General features: G+C 42.0%; 1 protein-coding gene across 4 annotated transcripts; it reads left to right on the forward strand.

Annotated features, from left to right (window-relative positions):
* The first annotated feature begins 42 nt into the window (after positions 1 to 42).
* rbbp8 (retinoblastoma binding protein 8) lies at positions 43 to 14,353 on the forward strand. Of its 4 annotated transcripts, none has more exons than XM_035412743.1 (20): positions 43 to 125; positions 2,657 to 2,739; positions 3,957 to 4,149; positions 6,247 to 6,289; positions 6,465 to 6,560; positions 7,082 to 7,194; positions 7,670 to 7,742; positions 7,850 to 8,019; positions 8,524 to 8,622; positions 8,918 to 9,006; positions 9,348 to 9,448; positions 10,189 to 10,777; positions 10,929 to 11,055; positions 11,250 to 11,341; positions 11,522 to 11,633; positions 11,990 to 12,133; positions 12,498 to 12,567; positions 12,703 to 12,793; positions 13,400 to 13,541; positions 13,770 to 14,353. In XM_035412743.1, exons 3-20 carry the CDS (start codon positions 4,038 to 4,040, stop codon positions 13,865 to 13,867), a joined length of 2,361 nt encoding a protein of 786 aa, XP_035268634.1. In that variant the 5' UTR covers positions 43 to 125; positions 2,657 to 2,739; positions 3,957 to 4,037; the 3' UTR covers positions 13,868 to 14,353. The 4 variants fall into 4 exon arrangements, with proteins under 4 accessions (XP_035268634.1, XP_035268635.1, XP_035268636.1 ...); XM_035412744.1 differs by having other exon boundaries at positions 3,962 to 4,149; XM_035412745.1 differs by lacking the exon at positions 2,657 to 2,739 and having other exon boundaries at positions 60 to 125; positions 3,962 to 4,149.
* Positions 14,354 to 15,078: the final 725 nt, after the last annotated feature.

Below are 15,078 nucleotides of genomic sequence, written 5' to 3' on the forward strand. Positions count from 1 at the left end.
CCAATAATGAACTATCCCTTTAAGAGTACAGGCGGAAGTTGTTTCTGTGAACCCAGAATGCACCCCAAAGCGCGAATGTTAAAAACGGATATAGTGATACAAAAAGTTAGCTACAGCAACATAAGGTGAGTTCAGAAGTTTGTTCTTTGGATAAATTCAGACAATAGTCAGGAAAACTAAAGGCAAAAAGACTGGAGCATATTTTGTTACTCAGTCGGTAGGAATACACCTTCTGAAAGAATATGGGCGATAATTAAACGAACGAATTGGATTACCAGGGAATTCGGGTCATAGACACATATACATGTATGTATGTCTATGATTCGGGTTCCCAGTCTTAGATAATGGTGAGAGCACTGCATGTCTGCAGTAAATTCGGTAACGCGTGTGTAGTTACTGACGATACATAGTTCAAAGACCATGACTGATGAAGGAATGAACAGGAGAGAGAAAATACTAACAGAGAATAGGCTCGTCGTTGAGAGTAATGAATGGAAAGAAAAGATAAATTTGTTGTGCTGAAGCTGTGCTGAGCTGCTTCCAGAGTTTTGACGGCTTTTCATCATGATCTGCGCCAGCGCTTTATCTTAGGAGACGTTGTGCAATGATGGACGGAATGACATCTACCGCAGTCGCTGCGGAAGAGTCGATTTCTCTAATAAGCTCCTCAAAAGGTGCTAGTAGTGTCAAAGTGTTTTACCTTTAGTGTGGATGAACTTGATAAAACAATGTCGAAAATCAAAACATCCTGAACATGTTGCAGTAGCTAATTATGGGGGGAAAACTGGCCAGTTCGGATCCACGGCCGATCGATCGGTGCACCCTAAAGTCAAAATGGTATTGAATGCGGGTTTGTGAGCGCAGTATGTTTTAACCCTTTCGTGCTAGCCCCCCAGTAACCAGGACGCCGGTATTATGAGATTGCTAAACTCATACATTCAGTGTTCCTGCAATCAAGTTATCAGTGGAAACCGCAAGCTCTGTATTCTATCTTTATTATCAGATGATACAGGACAACTATGCTAAATACAGAGTGTCTAAGTGCCACCGTTGTCGGGTAGGTTGTCCAGGTAACAAGCACCCCTTCCCTGCAGTCCCATCTGCAATTTTACCCCCCCAAGCGTGGCGCACTGGACAATAGCGTCTATCTAGGAGTTCACAAAAATATTCTTTCACCACCAAGATTTTGTATTTCATCATAGCAACAAGATAAAGCCGGTAGTAGCCCGAAGGTATGCCAGCACAGCGATAAAAGCGCTGCTCACTGAATAGTAAAATAAACAAAATGAATTCTTGTGTAAATATACCAAGTCATTCTATAAATATCTACAACTAAATATTGAATAAATAAATACAACCTTACCATTGGTTTTACGTGTAGTGATGCCCCTTCAGTTTGAGTGATCATGTATTGTCTTGGACAATCCTTTTATGAAATGTAGCCTACACTTATTTGTGACAGCTGGTTACCTTCTGAGATAGCTGTGTGTAAAACGACACATGCTGGTTACGACGTTGTCGCCCTTTTTAGTTCATTTTTTCTTGATTGACAATTATTTTACCTAGTAGGTGACAGTATAAGCTTTCCAACAATGTATGGCGTCTAATTTGACTTTTGGAATAGTGATTTATAGCTGAGCATAACCAAATGTTTTGTCTCATCGTTGCTGCGTTGTGCATTCAGTCGCTGCAGTAGCAGTAAATCACATGCACCTGGCGAGATGTAATCGTTGTTTTCCGTCATTTTTTGACGGAACTGGCTAGTTTTGCGAGTCATGTTTGAAATCTTGCTTGCTTTTAAATAATTATACACTGTGGTCAAAGATGCTAAATCACGGAAGAGTCTGGAGGGCAGGTTTATCTGAACAAAACAGTTTAAAATGATTGCCCGTTTTCCCAGGTGTGATGTTCAAACTGGGACTAATTCGGAACTACCTTTTTAGCCTGGTGATTTTTTTTACAACACTGAAAAAATGTGAGGTTGTTCGATAAGCGTCATACCACAGCACAATAAATGCCAAAACTAGGTAAACTCTGATTTCTATGGAGGTGTATCGTTTCGTATTCATTTCGAATAATGTTTTTTGGTGGCTGTTGTAATTACCAGAGCGTTTCCTCGTAAGTATAATAAAGCATCTTATTATTTTGAGAAAAGGATCTCGTATGGGAAATGTGGCATTGGGAAACAAAGGGGCAGATTAAGCTGTACGTAGGTCTAATTCAGGGGTGGGCAACCCTGGTCCTGGAGTGGCGTTGATGTTTCCTGTTTGTGTTATATCTGAGCTTGACGACAACAGTTTGATGAATGATTAAAAGTCTGAGCCTGAATATTATGAATGATGAAATGTGAAGACGCTCGCATTCACAACATCTGATTAACTGCATTGAATCCAGTTATGTTATGGATTAAGTTTGGATGGAACAAAAACCTGGACTATATCTGACAGTCCAGGATCAGGGCTGTCTTACCCTTGTCGAATGGATAGCCGCCTTCAACAGAAAAGAAAAGCAGGGGTGTCTGACCATTTGAAAGGGTTGGTTTATCGTTGTGAAGCCATGTTTGCTGTTAACAGCTTCATCATAACACACTCCTAATCCCATCAAAGGCCCCTTTCACCAAATGCATTCATTCACATACTTCTCCTCCCTCTCTCAGGCTGGGCTGTGGCCTTCCAGGGAGCGACATCTTCCCTAGCTGCAGGCTACAACATTTCTCCCTCCCACGCTGCCGTGCCAGAGGTGTGTGTGTGCGTGTGTGTGAGCGCACCTGTATCGGTGTGTGTGTGTGTGTGTCTGAGGGCCTGTGTGAATCGAAGGACTGTGCCAGGCCACTACATGTTCTCTCTCTCCTGTCTTTGAAATAGACTGGCTGAACTTGTTGTTGTTTAATGGGGAAACCGGTCTGTCCAGACACCTATGCCAACAGATCCTGGTATGATCCTAGGTCTCAGGGAATGTAGAAACCTGCCCAGCCAGTTAGAGGAAAGGCATATTAGGTTAACCGAGGCACGTTGTATACTGTGTAGTGGGATAGCTGAGCTTCCTAGTCTGGAAGCTGTCCTCTCTCTCTCTCTCTCTCTCTCGCTCTCTCACATACACACACACGCATGCGCGCGCACACACACACACACACACACACACACACACGCTGTCTCTCTGCAGTAGTCCTTTGGACTATTTCATTGAAGTGAGAATTTGATCCACCCGGAGTTGTGATTTCTGATGCTTTCAGTGTTAGACCAAGTGCTGCTCCTATCAGGGTGAGTGCAGGTGACTTATATTGACTTAGTTTTGGAATTTCTTAATTTTTTGTTTAATAAAATTTTCTTTTTAAATATTCTTATTTATTTAAATGTATTTTATATGAAAAGTAATTTCTGGTGTTTTCACATTTTTTTAAAATCTGTTTTTCATATGCATTGATTTACTTTGGCTTAAAGTATCCAGAAAATTGATGAAATAGCCTATTGAGAAAGTTTGGTGAACGAAAGGGGGAATCATTGTTTAAATGGGATATCGCTTAGATGTAAACTAGGCGCAGAGATCTTCCAACAGCACATAAGTGCTTATCCACTGTGATACCCGTATTGGAAGAGAAAGGAATGAAGGCAAGCTTGATCACGTCTCCCTTTCAGTGAGGACCTCTCGAGACTCGGGCTACGCCTCTGTGTTGAGAATCATCAAAAAAAATAAATAACCGGGGTGTCTACTAAAAAGACATTATCTATGAATTGAACACAAATCAGTCCGTCCTGGCAATAACAGTGTTTATGTAGCTTGTGGATGTGAAGGGCATTGGCTGAGATTTCAGGTCAGCATTGAGATTTTACAGTGAAGTAGGTCTGTATAGTAAAATCTGTGTCCGAGCATCTGTGAGTGTCAAAAAAGATTGTAAGGTTTGATTGTGACATAGTGTCCCCATTGCCTTTCATTACCAATATATATTCTTTTTCCAGAACAGGTGTTTTGAAGGCTAAGGCCCCCTGACTATGTGACGTATAGACACCGGTACGGACACAGAGACGCAGGTGGAGAGGATGAACAACTCAGGCGTGAGTCCCACATCTTGTGTCTCCATGGAGACGCCCAGTGACCTCTTTAAGGACCTCTGGGCACAGCTGAAGGAGTGTCATGACACGGAAGTGCAAGGTACGCGACGCCATCCCGCTTTTCATTACTGAAACAGACATCACCACGGTGATCACAGGCCAAGAGAAGTGGTCCGCCTACGTAGATTTTCTGCTATAAAAATTAAAAAAAACACTAGAATGAAAGCTGCTCCAGGGTGACTGGACCGATATGGACAAATCTTGGTATGCTGAAGCTCTTTATGCCATATTATTCTCTGAAGTTTTGTTCGAACAATATGGCTGCTATGGTGACATGAGTGACATCTGCAATTATATGCAAATATTTTGCGTAATAACGTTTTAGCCATTTGGTAAAGGAGCGATCCCAATCAGTGGCTGAGATATTCAATATTAAATTTGGCTGTTTTATTTCATGATATTTGGAAGTGGTAATAAGGCAACAATGTGATGATATAGTGCCACTTTCTGGTTGTCTACAAAACCCCATTAGGTTATAATGGTCATAAGATTACACTGGTAAAGCAAGCTCTCTAACTTTGATCTGGTAACAGCTAAACAACTGCTGAAGCAACCACACTACAATTTATTCAAAAATGTACATTTTAATTATTGTTGTTGTTATTTGTTGCTGTTTTCTGTTGTCAAATTGGATCTTCTGTTTCTATTTTTGGACTGTTTTCAATTTTTTTTTTTTTTTAATTAGGCATTTTCTCTCAAGGCAATGAAAGATTTGTTGAAGTGCAGGTTTCTGGAGTTAAAAAAAAAAAATTATCCTCGTTTAATTAGCAACATTTTCTCTCGCAGTCTTGGCAGCAAATACCAGGCACCTGTCCATACGGTCACATTGTAGAAGTCCAAAGATATCATATTGGTTCGCTCGGCTCAAAGAAACAAGCCTCTCTTTTTCCTGTCTGGCTCTCTCCCATGGTTCATCCTGTCTGGGGGGTGGATGGAGTTACAGGGCAGGGCCACAGTCGGCCAGGCTCCCTGGCCTTACCTGAGCTCAGGTTGCTGCCGCTCAAAAGCCCAGAGTACTCGCTAGCACAGGAGCCGCATTGTTCCTGCAGCCCATTCCTCGGTCTGAGTACGGACGCATATTTAAACTCCACTTTATTGGGTATTTAATTGCAGCTGTGTAATTGGCTTGATGAAAAGGGAACTCGGTCAACCCTTTCTCCCCCTCTTTCCTTGCTTACAGTCAGATCCTGTTCAATGGGACATGGCTTCTTGCTGCTACCTAAGATGAAAGACAGGGGTCCATTCCCATGAAAATGTCATTTCAGCCAGAGTCCATATCTTCCCCTTATTTAACGTACTCCTTTCTCCTTATTACATCTCATTCAGTGCCATGCCTTGCGTGATATTGTCAATCATACAGTACATGGAAACAGCAGTTTAAAAAGTTTCATTCTGCTTCATATATTTCAGGCTCTTCTCCTCTCCAATTCTGAGCTCTGCCATTTGTTCAGCATTTCTAGTGTATCTTCAGAATCAATCCCGTCTCCTTTACAAAATATGGGTTAGAAAGAACTTTAATGCCCTCTTGCATTTATAGCTGTCTTGCTTTAAATTCCGTGAAGGATTTCACTAAAAGTACACCATGCTTGGTGCTAAAAATGCTTAGCTAGTTCATTAGTCTGTCTACCATGAATGTAATCTTAACAGTACTGATGCAAGAAAAAGAAGTAACAAGGTTTAATACTAGTAATCTGAACTCATCTTTCTTAAACATACATTATGCAAAAATGTGTGAATGTCTTTGAAAAAAATATTTAAAACTTTGCATTCAAGCTGTGGTATGAATATCTGACTTTTTTTTGGTGGGGGGGGGTAAATTAATAATTTCAGGAACTTATTTAAGTTGATTCCTTTGAATAATTATTAAAGTATTGTACTGTCTTCATGATAATACAATTTTAATAAAAATTGCAAAATATAATAAAAATAAAATGCAGCTCTGTACTTGTGTGGTTTATTTAGTTAATTTTTAAAAATCCATCTTTGTAAAAGGTGTGACTCATTTTGGGCAATAGTGCCTTAAACAATGTAAGGTATTAAAATGTATAGTTCTAGGAGATTAATGCGTAGCACATGTCCGACTTGGTGGAAACGGCAATGGTGAACCTTAATAATGCTTATTTTGTTTTATGTATAGGACTGCAAGTTAAAGTAAATAAGCTGAAGAAGGACCGGTGTTTGTGAGTTCAGTGCCCTTATTTTTTTATTGAACAATGCATGCAGAATGTCTGCGCTAACTAAACTTCTGTTGATTCACTGTTTGAGTACAAATATTTCTATATACTATTCACTAACCGTACTAGCGGTAAAGAAGTCTCCTTCTTAATTGACGTCATTTGTCCTTTACACCCGTAGAGATGCCCAGAGGCTGGAGGAGTTCTACAACAAGAACCAGCAGCTGCGTGAACACCAAAAAACCTTACAGGACAATGTGAAAGTTCTGGAGGACAGGTAGACCCCAGGGTTACCTGTATATATCAGATGAGTGCCTGATGGTACTGAAAATGTGTTTGGGGAAGAAACAATGTTTTATATGCTCAAAGCATTTTACTCATGTGAAGTTAGAATGCAAAATGAACCCATTAATGCCCAGATTGTCCCCAGATATTTCTTACATCAGCATCTATAGTCATTCAAAACATATTCACAGATGGAAAAAGAGTGGTAGAGACTTCGGCAACTTTAGTTGCCCCGCGGGCTTAGATGGGTTAAGATGGATGTGAAAGGAGTTGATGGATATGAAGCTAAGGGTCACTGATCCGGGTCACTGATCTCTCATCTTAGGCTGCGGGCTTAAGTGGGTTAAGATGGATATGGAGGGGGTTGGTGGATGTGAAGCTAAGGGTCACTGATCCGGGTTACTGGTGTCCCGTCTTAGGCTGCGGGCTTAAGTGGGTTAAGATGGATATGGAGGGGGTTGGTGTATATGAAGCTAAGGGTCACTGATCCGGGTTACTGGTGTCCCGTCTTAGGCTGCGGGCGGGGCTGTGTGACCGCTGCGCAGTGACGGAGGAGCACACGAGGAGGAAGCAGGCGGAGTTTGAGTGCGTGCGGCAGCAGAACCTACATCTCATAACGGAACTCAGTGAGTCCTCAAGTTTATCTTCACGCCTCCTTGTGCAGTTACGGTAATCGCGTTCCTCTGAATCACGTACATCATCCTTGTTGTGTCCTGCCCACAGTGCAGCCGTTTTTAAGACATTTTGTAAAACTGTGTCTGTACCCATGAGCTTAATGTATGATGTCTGTGTACACATTTGACGTTGAGACCTGTACGTCACCTGATTGTTTGACTGATGTTTAATTTGGCTAGCTTAATTCTGGGAAACAAACACGTAAAAATGGAAGAAGCTGTGCAACATTTTAGAAATCAGTCAATGTCAATCAATCATGTCAAATCGTGGCTAAAAATCCTCTAGTGTGCTCAAGGCACTACTGGCCTTGCATAGCTTTAATTTATTTTTGTCGCATTGCTGAAGATTTTGTTACATCTCCATTGAGAAAATGGCACATGCTGGAATTTAAACTGTTTGGCTAAAAATGATTTCCCAAAATGTCAGTGAATGAGCGGAACGGCCTCCTGGATGAAAACAAGAAGCTGAGTCAGGAGGTGGAGCAGCTACGGATCTTGAGGTGAGGGTGAAGGCTGTCTGCACCATACGCGCATATGTCCGCTCGTCTCCATTTTGCCCTGCTCTTCTGACCCTCCCCTTTCGCCCCTCCCTGCTTCAAATGTCCAGACGACCGCAAACTCCGTCCCCACACCCGGAAGAGGGCGTGATCCCCGATTCCCCGGTCCCGAAGCCTTGCCTCACAACTGTCAATAAGATGAGGCGGAAAAAGGACAGCAAGCACATGCGTTTCGCTGAGAAGCCTGCACCTCTGTCAGGACAAACTCTACGCGGTGACGGTATGTTTGCGGTCAGGGTTGGCAGTGTGCCATTGTGCATGTATTGTCTTGGCAAATTCTGACTGCAAATTCAAATGTACAAAAAATTCTCACTTGTTTAACTGTTTTTAAATAGCTATTTCACCAAAAAAATACCAGGATTTTTAAAAAGGTACTGATTGGTTAAACTGATTTTTACCCACGTTTTCATGCATCAAATTTGCTTAAGCCTATCCTGCCTTACCTTAGCTGAGCAGCGGACTAGGTATACTATGGTAAATATTGGCTTTGTCAGTGTGAAAACATTGTGAACACTGGTGATCTGAATAGCATGTACAAGGAGGGCAAAGTTATTTCCCCAAAACACCCCTTGTGAAACTAAATGGCTGCCAGTTAAAATGGCTATTCTATTTCACTGTCTTTATTTCTGCTGTCTCTCAAACACATAGGTCGATTTTGGTTGGAGACATGGTTGAAACGCTTCTCTTTTGTGTTAATTGTGTATTTTACTTAATTTTCTTTTAGAACCCCAGGTGGGTATTTCTTCAATCAACTCACTTGACCCACTTGGGAAGGATGTGTTGGTGGCAGACACATGTGAGATGGAGGTCTCCCAGATCACAAGTGAGAACACTTCATCAATAACGGCCTGGTGTTTTGGCCTTTTCTCTTGCCACTATTGAAAAAGTGACTCAATGCATTTAAACTGGTTTCCTGCCAGAGGTGGTGTGTGAAATACTCCTCTTAAGCAGATGTCTCGCACACTGACTAAAGGTTCATCTCATATCATATCATGAATAATTGCATTAATTGCCATAATGCAAACGGAGTTACGAGAGATGCGGGATTTTGTCTGTGATATGGAGGTGTCGAGAGTTCATGGATGAGGTGTTGGGAGAGTAACTGTCTTGTCTTTCAGAAGGCTTTATGGAGAGGTGCAGGGACACTGGTGCCACTGTGGTTGCAGAGACTTGCCAAATGAAGGTAGAGGAGGAGGATGAGGAGGAGGTAGGTCAACTGCCCTCAAGACCTTCATTCCTGTCATCCAGGGCCTTTCCTTTGCACCGTACTATTATTATTATTTAAAAAAAGATTCATATAATCATGGTGCAAACACCTGCTTCTATTTTTTTTAAAAAGGCTAAAATAAGGGTTCCACAGTATTTGACAATCACTGGAAAATGCCCGCATCTGGAAAAAAAGCACAGCACTACCCACAAGCCAGGCCTGCACAATCATGAGTCATGGAAATATATTTGGAAATGTTTCAAAGTTTTATCATATTTTGGAGGAGGTTAATGAGGTGCAAAATATTGGGTTTATTGCTGTACTATGCTGTGTCCTTCCAGGAGTCCCAGAGTGTATTTGGGTCCTTCACCACAACAGGGACTTTCCAGGCCCGTGAGGACAGTCAGAAGGGAGTCTCGCTGACCGGAAATGACAGTCCCAGGTAATGTTTCTGCTTGTACAACTGAGATTATTGAATGAAATATTACCATAATTAGCCTGTACACTTCAATTGCTGACTGCACTAATCACAGCCCTGCTAGGCTAGGCTACCAAGGAAGCACCCGATCAACCAGATTAACATAAGAATCACCTTGATATGGTGATTCTATGAACTATGGTGATTCTATGAATCATGTCCTGTAAGTAGGCGGGGGCTTTTCTGTTGACTGCAGTGTAGGTGAGGGTCAGGCAGCAGCATTTTGAATCATCTGTAGTAGTTGTATGGCACAAGCCGGCAGGCTTGCAAGGAGGGAGCTGCAGTAGTCAAGATGGGAGGTCATCATAGCCTGGACAAGTAGCTGGGTGGAGTACGTGGTCAGGTATGGTCAAATCCTCCTGATGTTGTACAGAACGAATCTGCAGGCCTTGATGTGCTCCTTGAGGGCCAGCTGGTCATCCAGGACTACCCCTAGGCTCTTTGCAGTGAGAGAAGGTCAGTGATTGAGAGCTCCCATAGTAGGGAGGTCTTGTAGGGGATGAACAGCAGCTCAGTCTTGTCGAGGTTGAGCTTCAGGTGATGCCTGGCTATCCAAGTTGAGATGTCAGCCAGGCAGAAAGATATTTCCTCATTGACCTGTAAGACAGAGGGAGGGAAAGAGAAGATGTGTATCATCTGCATAATAGCGATAAGAGAAGCTGTGTGAATGAATAATGCCTGTATTGTCATTTATCTTTCCCAAGGCAATCCTCCACGTCTCCAAATTTCTCACGGGACAAGGAATGGCTGCTGGAGCCGAGGACCTCTCCAGTTTTTGGGCGATCTGCAAAGCCATTCAAACACCCAGAGAACAGGTTGCCCCCCAAACCTGGCCCTCAGGACACCCCCCAAATTGCACCTATTGCATGCAATTTGGACAGACCCGCTTTTCTGAATGGGGAGAAAGCAGTAGCTCATAGTGCTCGGGACCAACTGGCGTTGAGGCGACCTGGGCGGGAAAGCAGGAGGGGGAGGGAAGCCGACGACGGGGAGAGCGGTGTTGTGGCAGAAAAGCCCTTGGACCTGTCTGACCGGGTGCTGGGTGGGCACCAGACTGACAGGCAGGGCGGCGCTCTGTGCAAAGATAGACCGAGGCTGGGCACACAACCTGAGCTGCAGAAAAAAACCCCTCTCCCCTCTGGGAGGTCCCCTCTGGCCCTGCTCATGGCCGAAAATGGTGACCACCGCTCAGACACTGATGGTCAGGGCCTGCACAAACACACTGCTGTCTTCAAACTGCCCTCGACTCCCCCCCGTGGCAAGACCGTCACACAACAGCTGTTTGATATCCAGGTAAGGCATAATTTGGCACAAAAAGGTGAGGTATCTTTTTTTTTTTTTTTTTTCTTTTTACAGAAAATTATGTTTTCTGGATTGTTGTCAGTATTGTACTTTTCTAGCTGCTATCCTCTTGAGTGACAGATCTGTTTGATTGGTTCAACAGACCCCAGGTGTTTACGAGTCAATTGGGAAGATGAGCCGGGTAGAGAGCAAGGACTCTGAGAAGAACTCTGTACTGCAGCTTAATCCCTGCTCTCGGGTGAAGAGGAGCATCTCGCAGGAGGAAGATGGTATTGAATTTTTTTTTATTTTGGACTTCAGAACACGTTGTAATGACTTGACTCGTTGTCATTGCCATTGTTCTCAGTTTGACAGAATTTTTAAAATATGTACTTGCTTAGCACAAATGTCCTCAAATTCATCTTCAGTTATGCAACTCAAGTGTGTGATGAGTAGCTGTCCGTTCCCTGTTTGCTGTTTGAAGGCAAGCCTGCTGTCACAGATGACTCGCCATGGGTCCTGGAACCTGGTGTCTCTCCCACCAAGCATGTGGCGGACAGTCCCACGTGCCCTGAGGTAGGGCATTATTCACGGATGCATTTGCTTCTTCTATTGTCCTTTCATTGTGCACAAATAGTTTCAAACTGGGAGCTACCTCTGCTGCCAGCCATGGTATGGCAGGCCTAAATGTGGACTGTGCGTGTGTAAGGCTTCGTACAAGATTTACAAGGCCACCGTGTGTTTGTTTCTCCTTAGCTGGGCTTGCATAGGCAGGAGGGGGAGACCGTGGACATGGACTGCACCTTTGTCAGCCAGAGCATGCTCGTCAAGGGCCTGAGAGAGAATGGGCACGATGATTTGATCACTGGTACTTACAACCGATCCTGGTTGCCGATTTTTTTAAAGCCAATTCGGATAGCCAAAGTTTTATGAAGTTATTTAATTTTTTTCAAGTAACATTGAGAAGAAAAAAAAAACTTGACAATGAAGCAGTTGTGTGAAATACTATCAGAACCAATGGGAAATATTACGAAAAATGAAAAATGTTACGAAAATAAGACCCAGGTTGAAAAAAACAGACCTTTAATGTCCGCTTGACGCACTTTATACTGTTTCCAAACGGCTGACATTTTGAGAAACTAGAATCAATCAAAAAAGGGATGGAATGTTATTGTTGTTGATCGTTATTGAAGACTTACCTTTGGTTTTTTTTGGTCTTCCCAGGTATTGGTCAAAAGGCCAATGACAGCCTGGTAGAGATCTTTGACAGAAGTGCCTATGGAGAGTACGAGTCGGGCCTAGAGGATGAGGGTTCTGACCTGGTCCAGGAAGAACACCACGAAGAAGAGGAAGATGAGCCTCTGGACAGTAAGGCCTTCATTTCTGCGTGCTTCTTTGGACAATGAGTGTGCTTAGATTATTTTATAATTATTCTTCAAATATATAGCAATATATCTTACTGGAACTTGAAACTGGCATGATTGGTCTTGTTTTGATGCATTTTGTTTAAAAAAAATAAATAGAAATTGAAAGTAATCTATACTGCCAAGTTTCATATACAAAGCAATGGGATATAAAAAAAATGTCCTTTATGTAATTTAATGCATTTTTTTGTCCACCAAGTACTTACCATAGTTCGCTCTCATAGAACCCTTGGTACCATATAATGATAGCATTATGCCCATTTGCATTCAATTTCTTTTGATTTAATGTCTTCTGCTTGTCATGTTAGTGTCTGAAGAGGAGGCCCAATCACCTCCAAATCAGGCTGTTGTAAAGCCTCAAGAAAATCACAATGAAAGGTGAGTGTTTACTTTTATGCATGTGTATACAGTATATAGTGGAGCTATTTGTACTGTATGATTCATAAGAACCTGAGTCTGCATCACAGAACAGTTTTCACAAGCAGTGGGCCTGCCATTTCTTTCGTTCACCAGGACGAATGCATCCTTCGCTCACGTGGAGGTTGTGCGCAAGAAAGAGGAGAGGAAAAAATTAAAGGGCCATACCTGCAAGGAGTGTGAAATAGTAAGTCAGGACTCAGCCGGTCTGAATATTTCTTCACGTACATGCGTCAACAGGAACATCTTTATTGGACTTTACAGGTCTTTGAGCAGGACTTGCTAGCCCAACTTAAGCAGTCATTCTTGTTCTTTTTGGTTGCCTTAAAAAATAACTAATTTAGACTTTCAAAAGCAGGTTTTTCATATGAATACAACATTGGTTGAATAAAGTACAGTTTTGGCCCATGAGGATTTTATGGTGTAGTCAGTCTGTTTTTGACTTGAATGTAATTGAATAACTTATGACTTCAGTATTGTTTTACATTTTATATATAAATATATGTATCAAATCTGTCAATTTGACATACTTCATACTTTTTTTGCTGCTTACTGTAGATTTCTCCTGAGTACCAAATAAATCTCTGGTGATGAAAGACAGACACATGAAAAAATCCTTTTCAGACCACCATAAGTTATATGTGTATATATATCTATACATAGACACTTTATGTTGGTTTTTCCTTTAATTTGTGACCTGTCTGTATATATATGCAGTAGGATAATTGTACGATAAGTACTCTGCTGTTGTTGTTTGTAAGCTGACCCTAAGGTCTGTGTATTTTTATCTCAGTACTACGCGGATCTCCCGGAGTCCGAGCGGCAGAAGAAGCTGTCGGCCTGCTCTCGCCACCGCTTCCGGTACATTCCCCCGTCCACCCCGGAGCACTTCTGGGAGGTGGGCTTCCCCTCCACCCAGACCTGCGTGCAGCGAGGTACTGTAGCCCTGTGGCAATGCTCTTTAAACCTAAAAAATGGCTTTAAAAGATTTTTAAATGGCTGTCTTTCAACAGCAGCAGCTCTCTTTTAAAATGGCTCTCTTTCAACAGCTGCACTGGACTTACTCTGTTGTTATTCTCATGAATGACATTAAAGAAAGCTTCACACACACACACACACATATATGTGTATATATATAATGAGATTTTCATTGCTCTCTCCAGGCTACATTATAGAGGATGACGAACCGGACCTGCGTATGCGGAGGAGGCGGCCATACAAAGCAATATTCTCTCCCAAGGGCAAGCAGCAGAAGACATAACCCACCCGTTCCTCAGACGTACTCCTGCCTGCATTAATGACCCTTAGACTCGGGGACCTCCTAAATCCCTTAAGTCTCAAAACGTTGTTGAAGGTGTAACACAACTTCATTCATCTTAAATTTTTGTGCAAAATTTCCTGCTTGGAGTTATGTGCCTTTTCAAAGCTTTTGGGCGCTTGCAAGGAATTATTACTTGGCAACATGCCTTTTGGTCTGTTTGGTCATAATACATATTATGCTAGAAGCTCTGATTTTTACTGATTGATGTGTACAGAGGCATTGTAATAGACTGATCTTACCTCAAGGCTGTGTACAAAATCTGTAAATAAGGTTATTTTTCAGAGTATCTGAAGTGGTAAAGTAGAAATGTTTGACTGTCATTGTCATTTTGTAATTATCTGTTCAGTTTAATTTAACTTTGTTTAATAATTTGTTAATTCTTTTTTAAAGAAATGCTTGATAATAAATTAATATTTGAACATTTAAGTCATTCTTTAATAATATTTTTTGGCTTCAGAGGAAATGGTAGATTTTGGAAATCAATTATATACTTGGATTTCAGTGTGGTGGCTTGTCCGTAGGTCTGCTGTTGAATCCTCACCATTATTTGTGCTTTTACTCCCTTTTTAACCCACAGGTGGAAAGCCCAATTGTGTTTTTCACTCAGCATTCATTGGTACAACCTCACCTATTGATTTTGAGGACAAGCTTTCCGAAGCATGTCAGCTGCCACTTCTTATCACACCATGGTTTGTCAAGTCAGGCTCACACAGACATGAGTCAGAGGAAGCTTAAAGGGGCAGGTCACCCAAAAAATGAATTATGGTGTTTCCACAACTTGTCATATTTCAGCAAAACTATCCTAATATATCTGTCCATCCAGATAGGTTTGCTGAAATGTGATTCGTTTTTTAGTCACTGCTGCTCAACCTGACAAAACAGGCCTTCATGTGGCTTCAAAGCACCAAATGTTTTGATTTAAAAAATAGTAACTTCTCTTTCCAAATATAATCCCATGGTTACTCACAAACATCCACAAAGCTTCATTTCTGCACAGTTTCATCAAACTACTACTTCTACCGAAGTATGCCAGCCATGTAGGCTATATCGGAGTAAAGTTCTGTGCAGGCGGACCAGTATAAAACTTGAGTGGTGGTGATGTGACATTACGGAATGCGACCGTTGGTTGGAGTTTCAACATAACAGTTATG

This window comes from Anguilla anguilla, chromosome 4 (genome assembly GCF_013347855.1).
Source record: "Anguilla anguilla isolate fAngAng1 chromosome 4, fAngAng1.pri, whole genome shotgun sequence".
In the NCBI taxonomy this organism is placed as follows: domain Eukaryota; kingdom Metazoa; phylum Chordata; class Actinopteri; order Anguilliformes; family Anguillidae; genus Anguilla; species Anguilla anguilla.

Excerpts from the sequence above, each read along its gene's own strand:
- rbbp8 (XM_035412743.1), top strand. The coding sequence starts at position 4,038 with ATGAACAACTCAGGCGTGAGTCCCACATCTTGTGTCTCCATGGAGACG. Across the intron at positions 6,290-6,464 it reads CTGAAGAAGGACCGGTGTTT|AGATGCCCAGAGGCTGGAGG; the intron begins GTGAGTTCAGTG and ends TTACACCCGTAG. Across the intron at positions 10,778-10,928 it reads AACAGCTGTTTGATATCCAG|ACCCCAGGTGTTTACGAGTC; the intron begins GTAAGGCATAAT and ends TTGGTTCAACAG.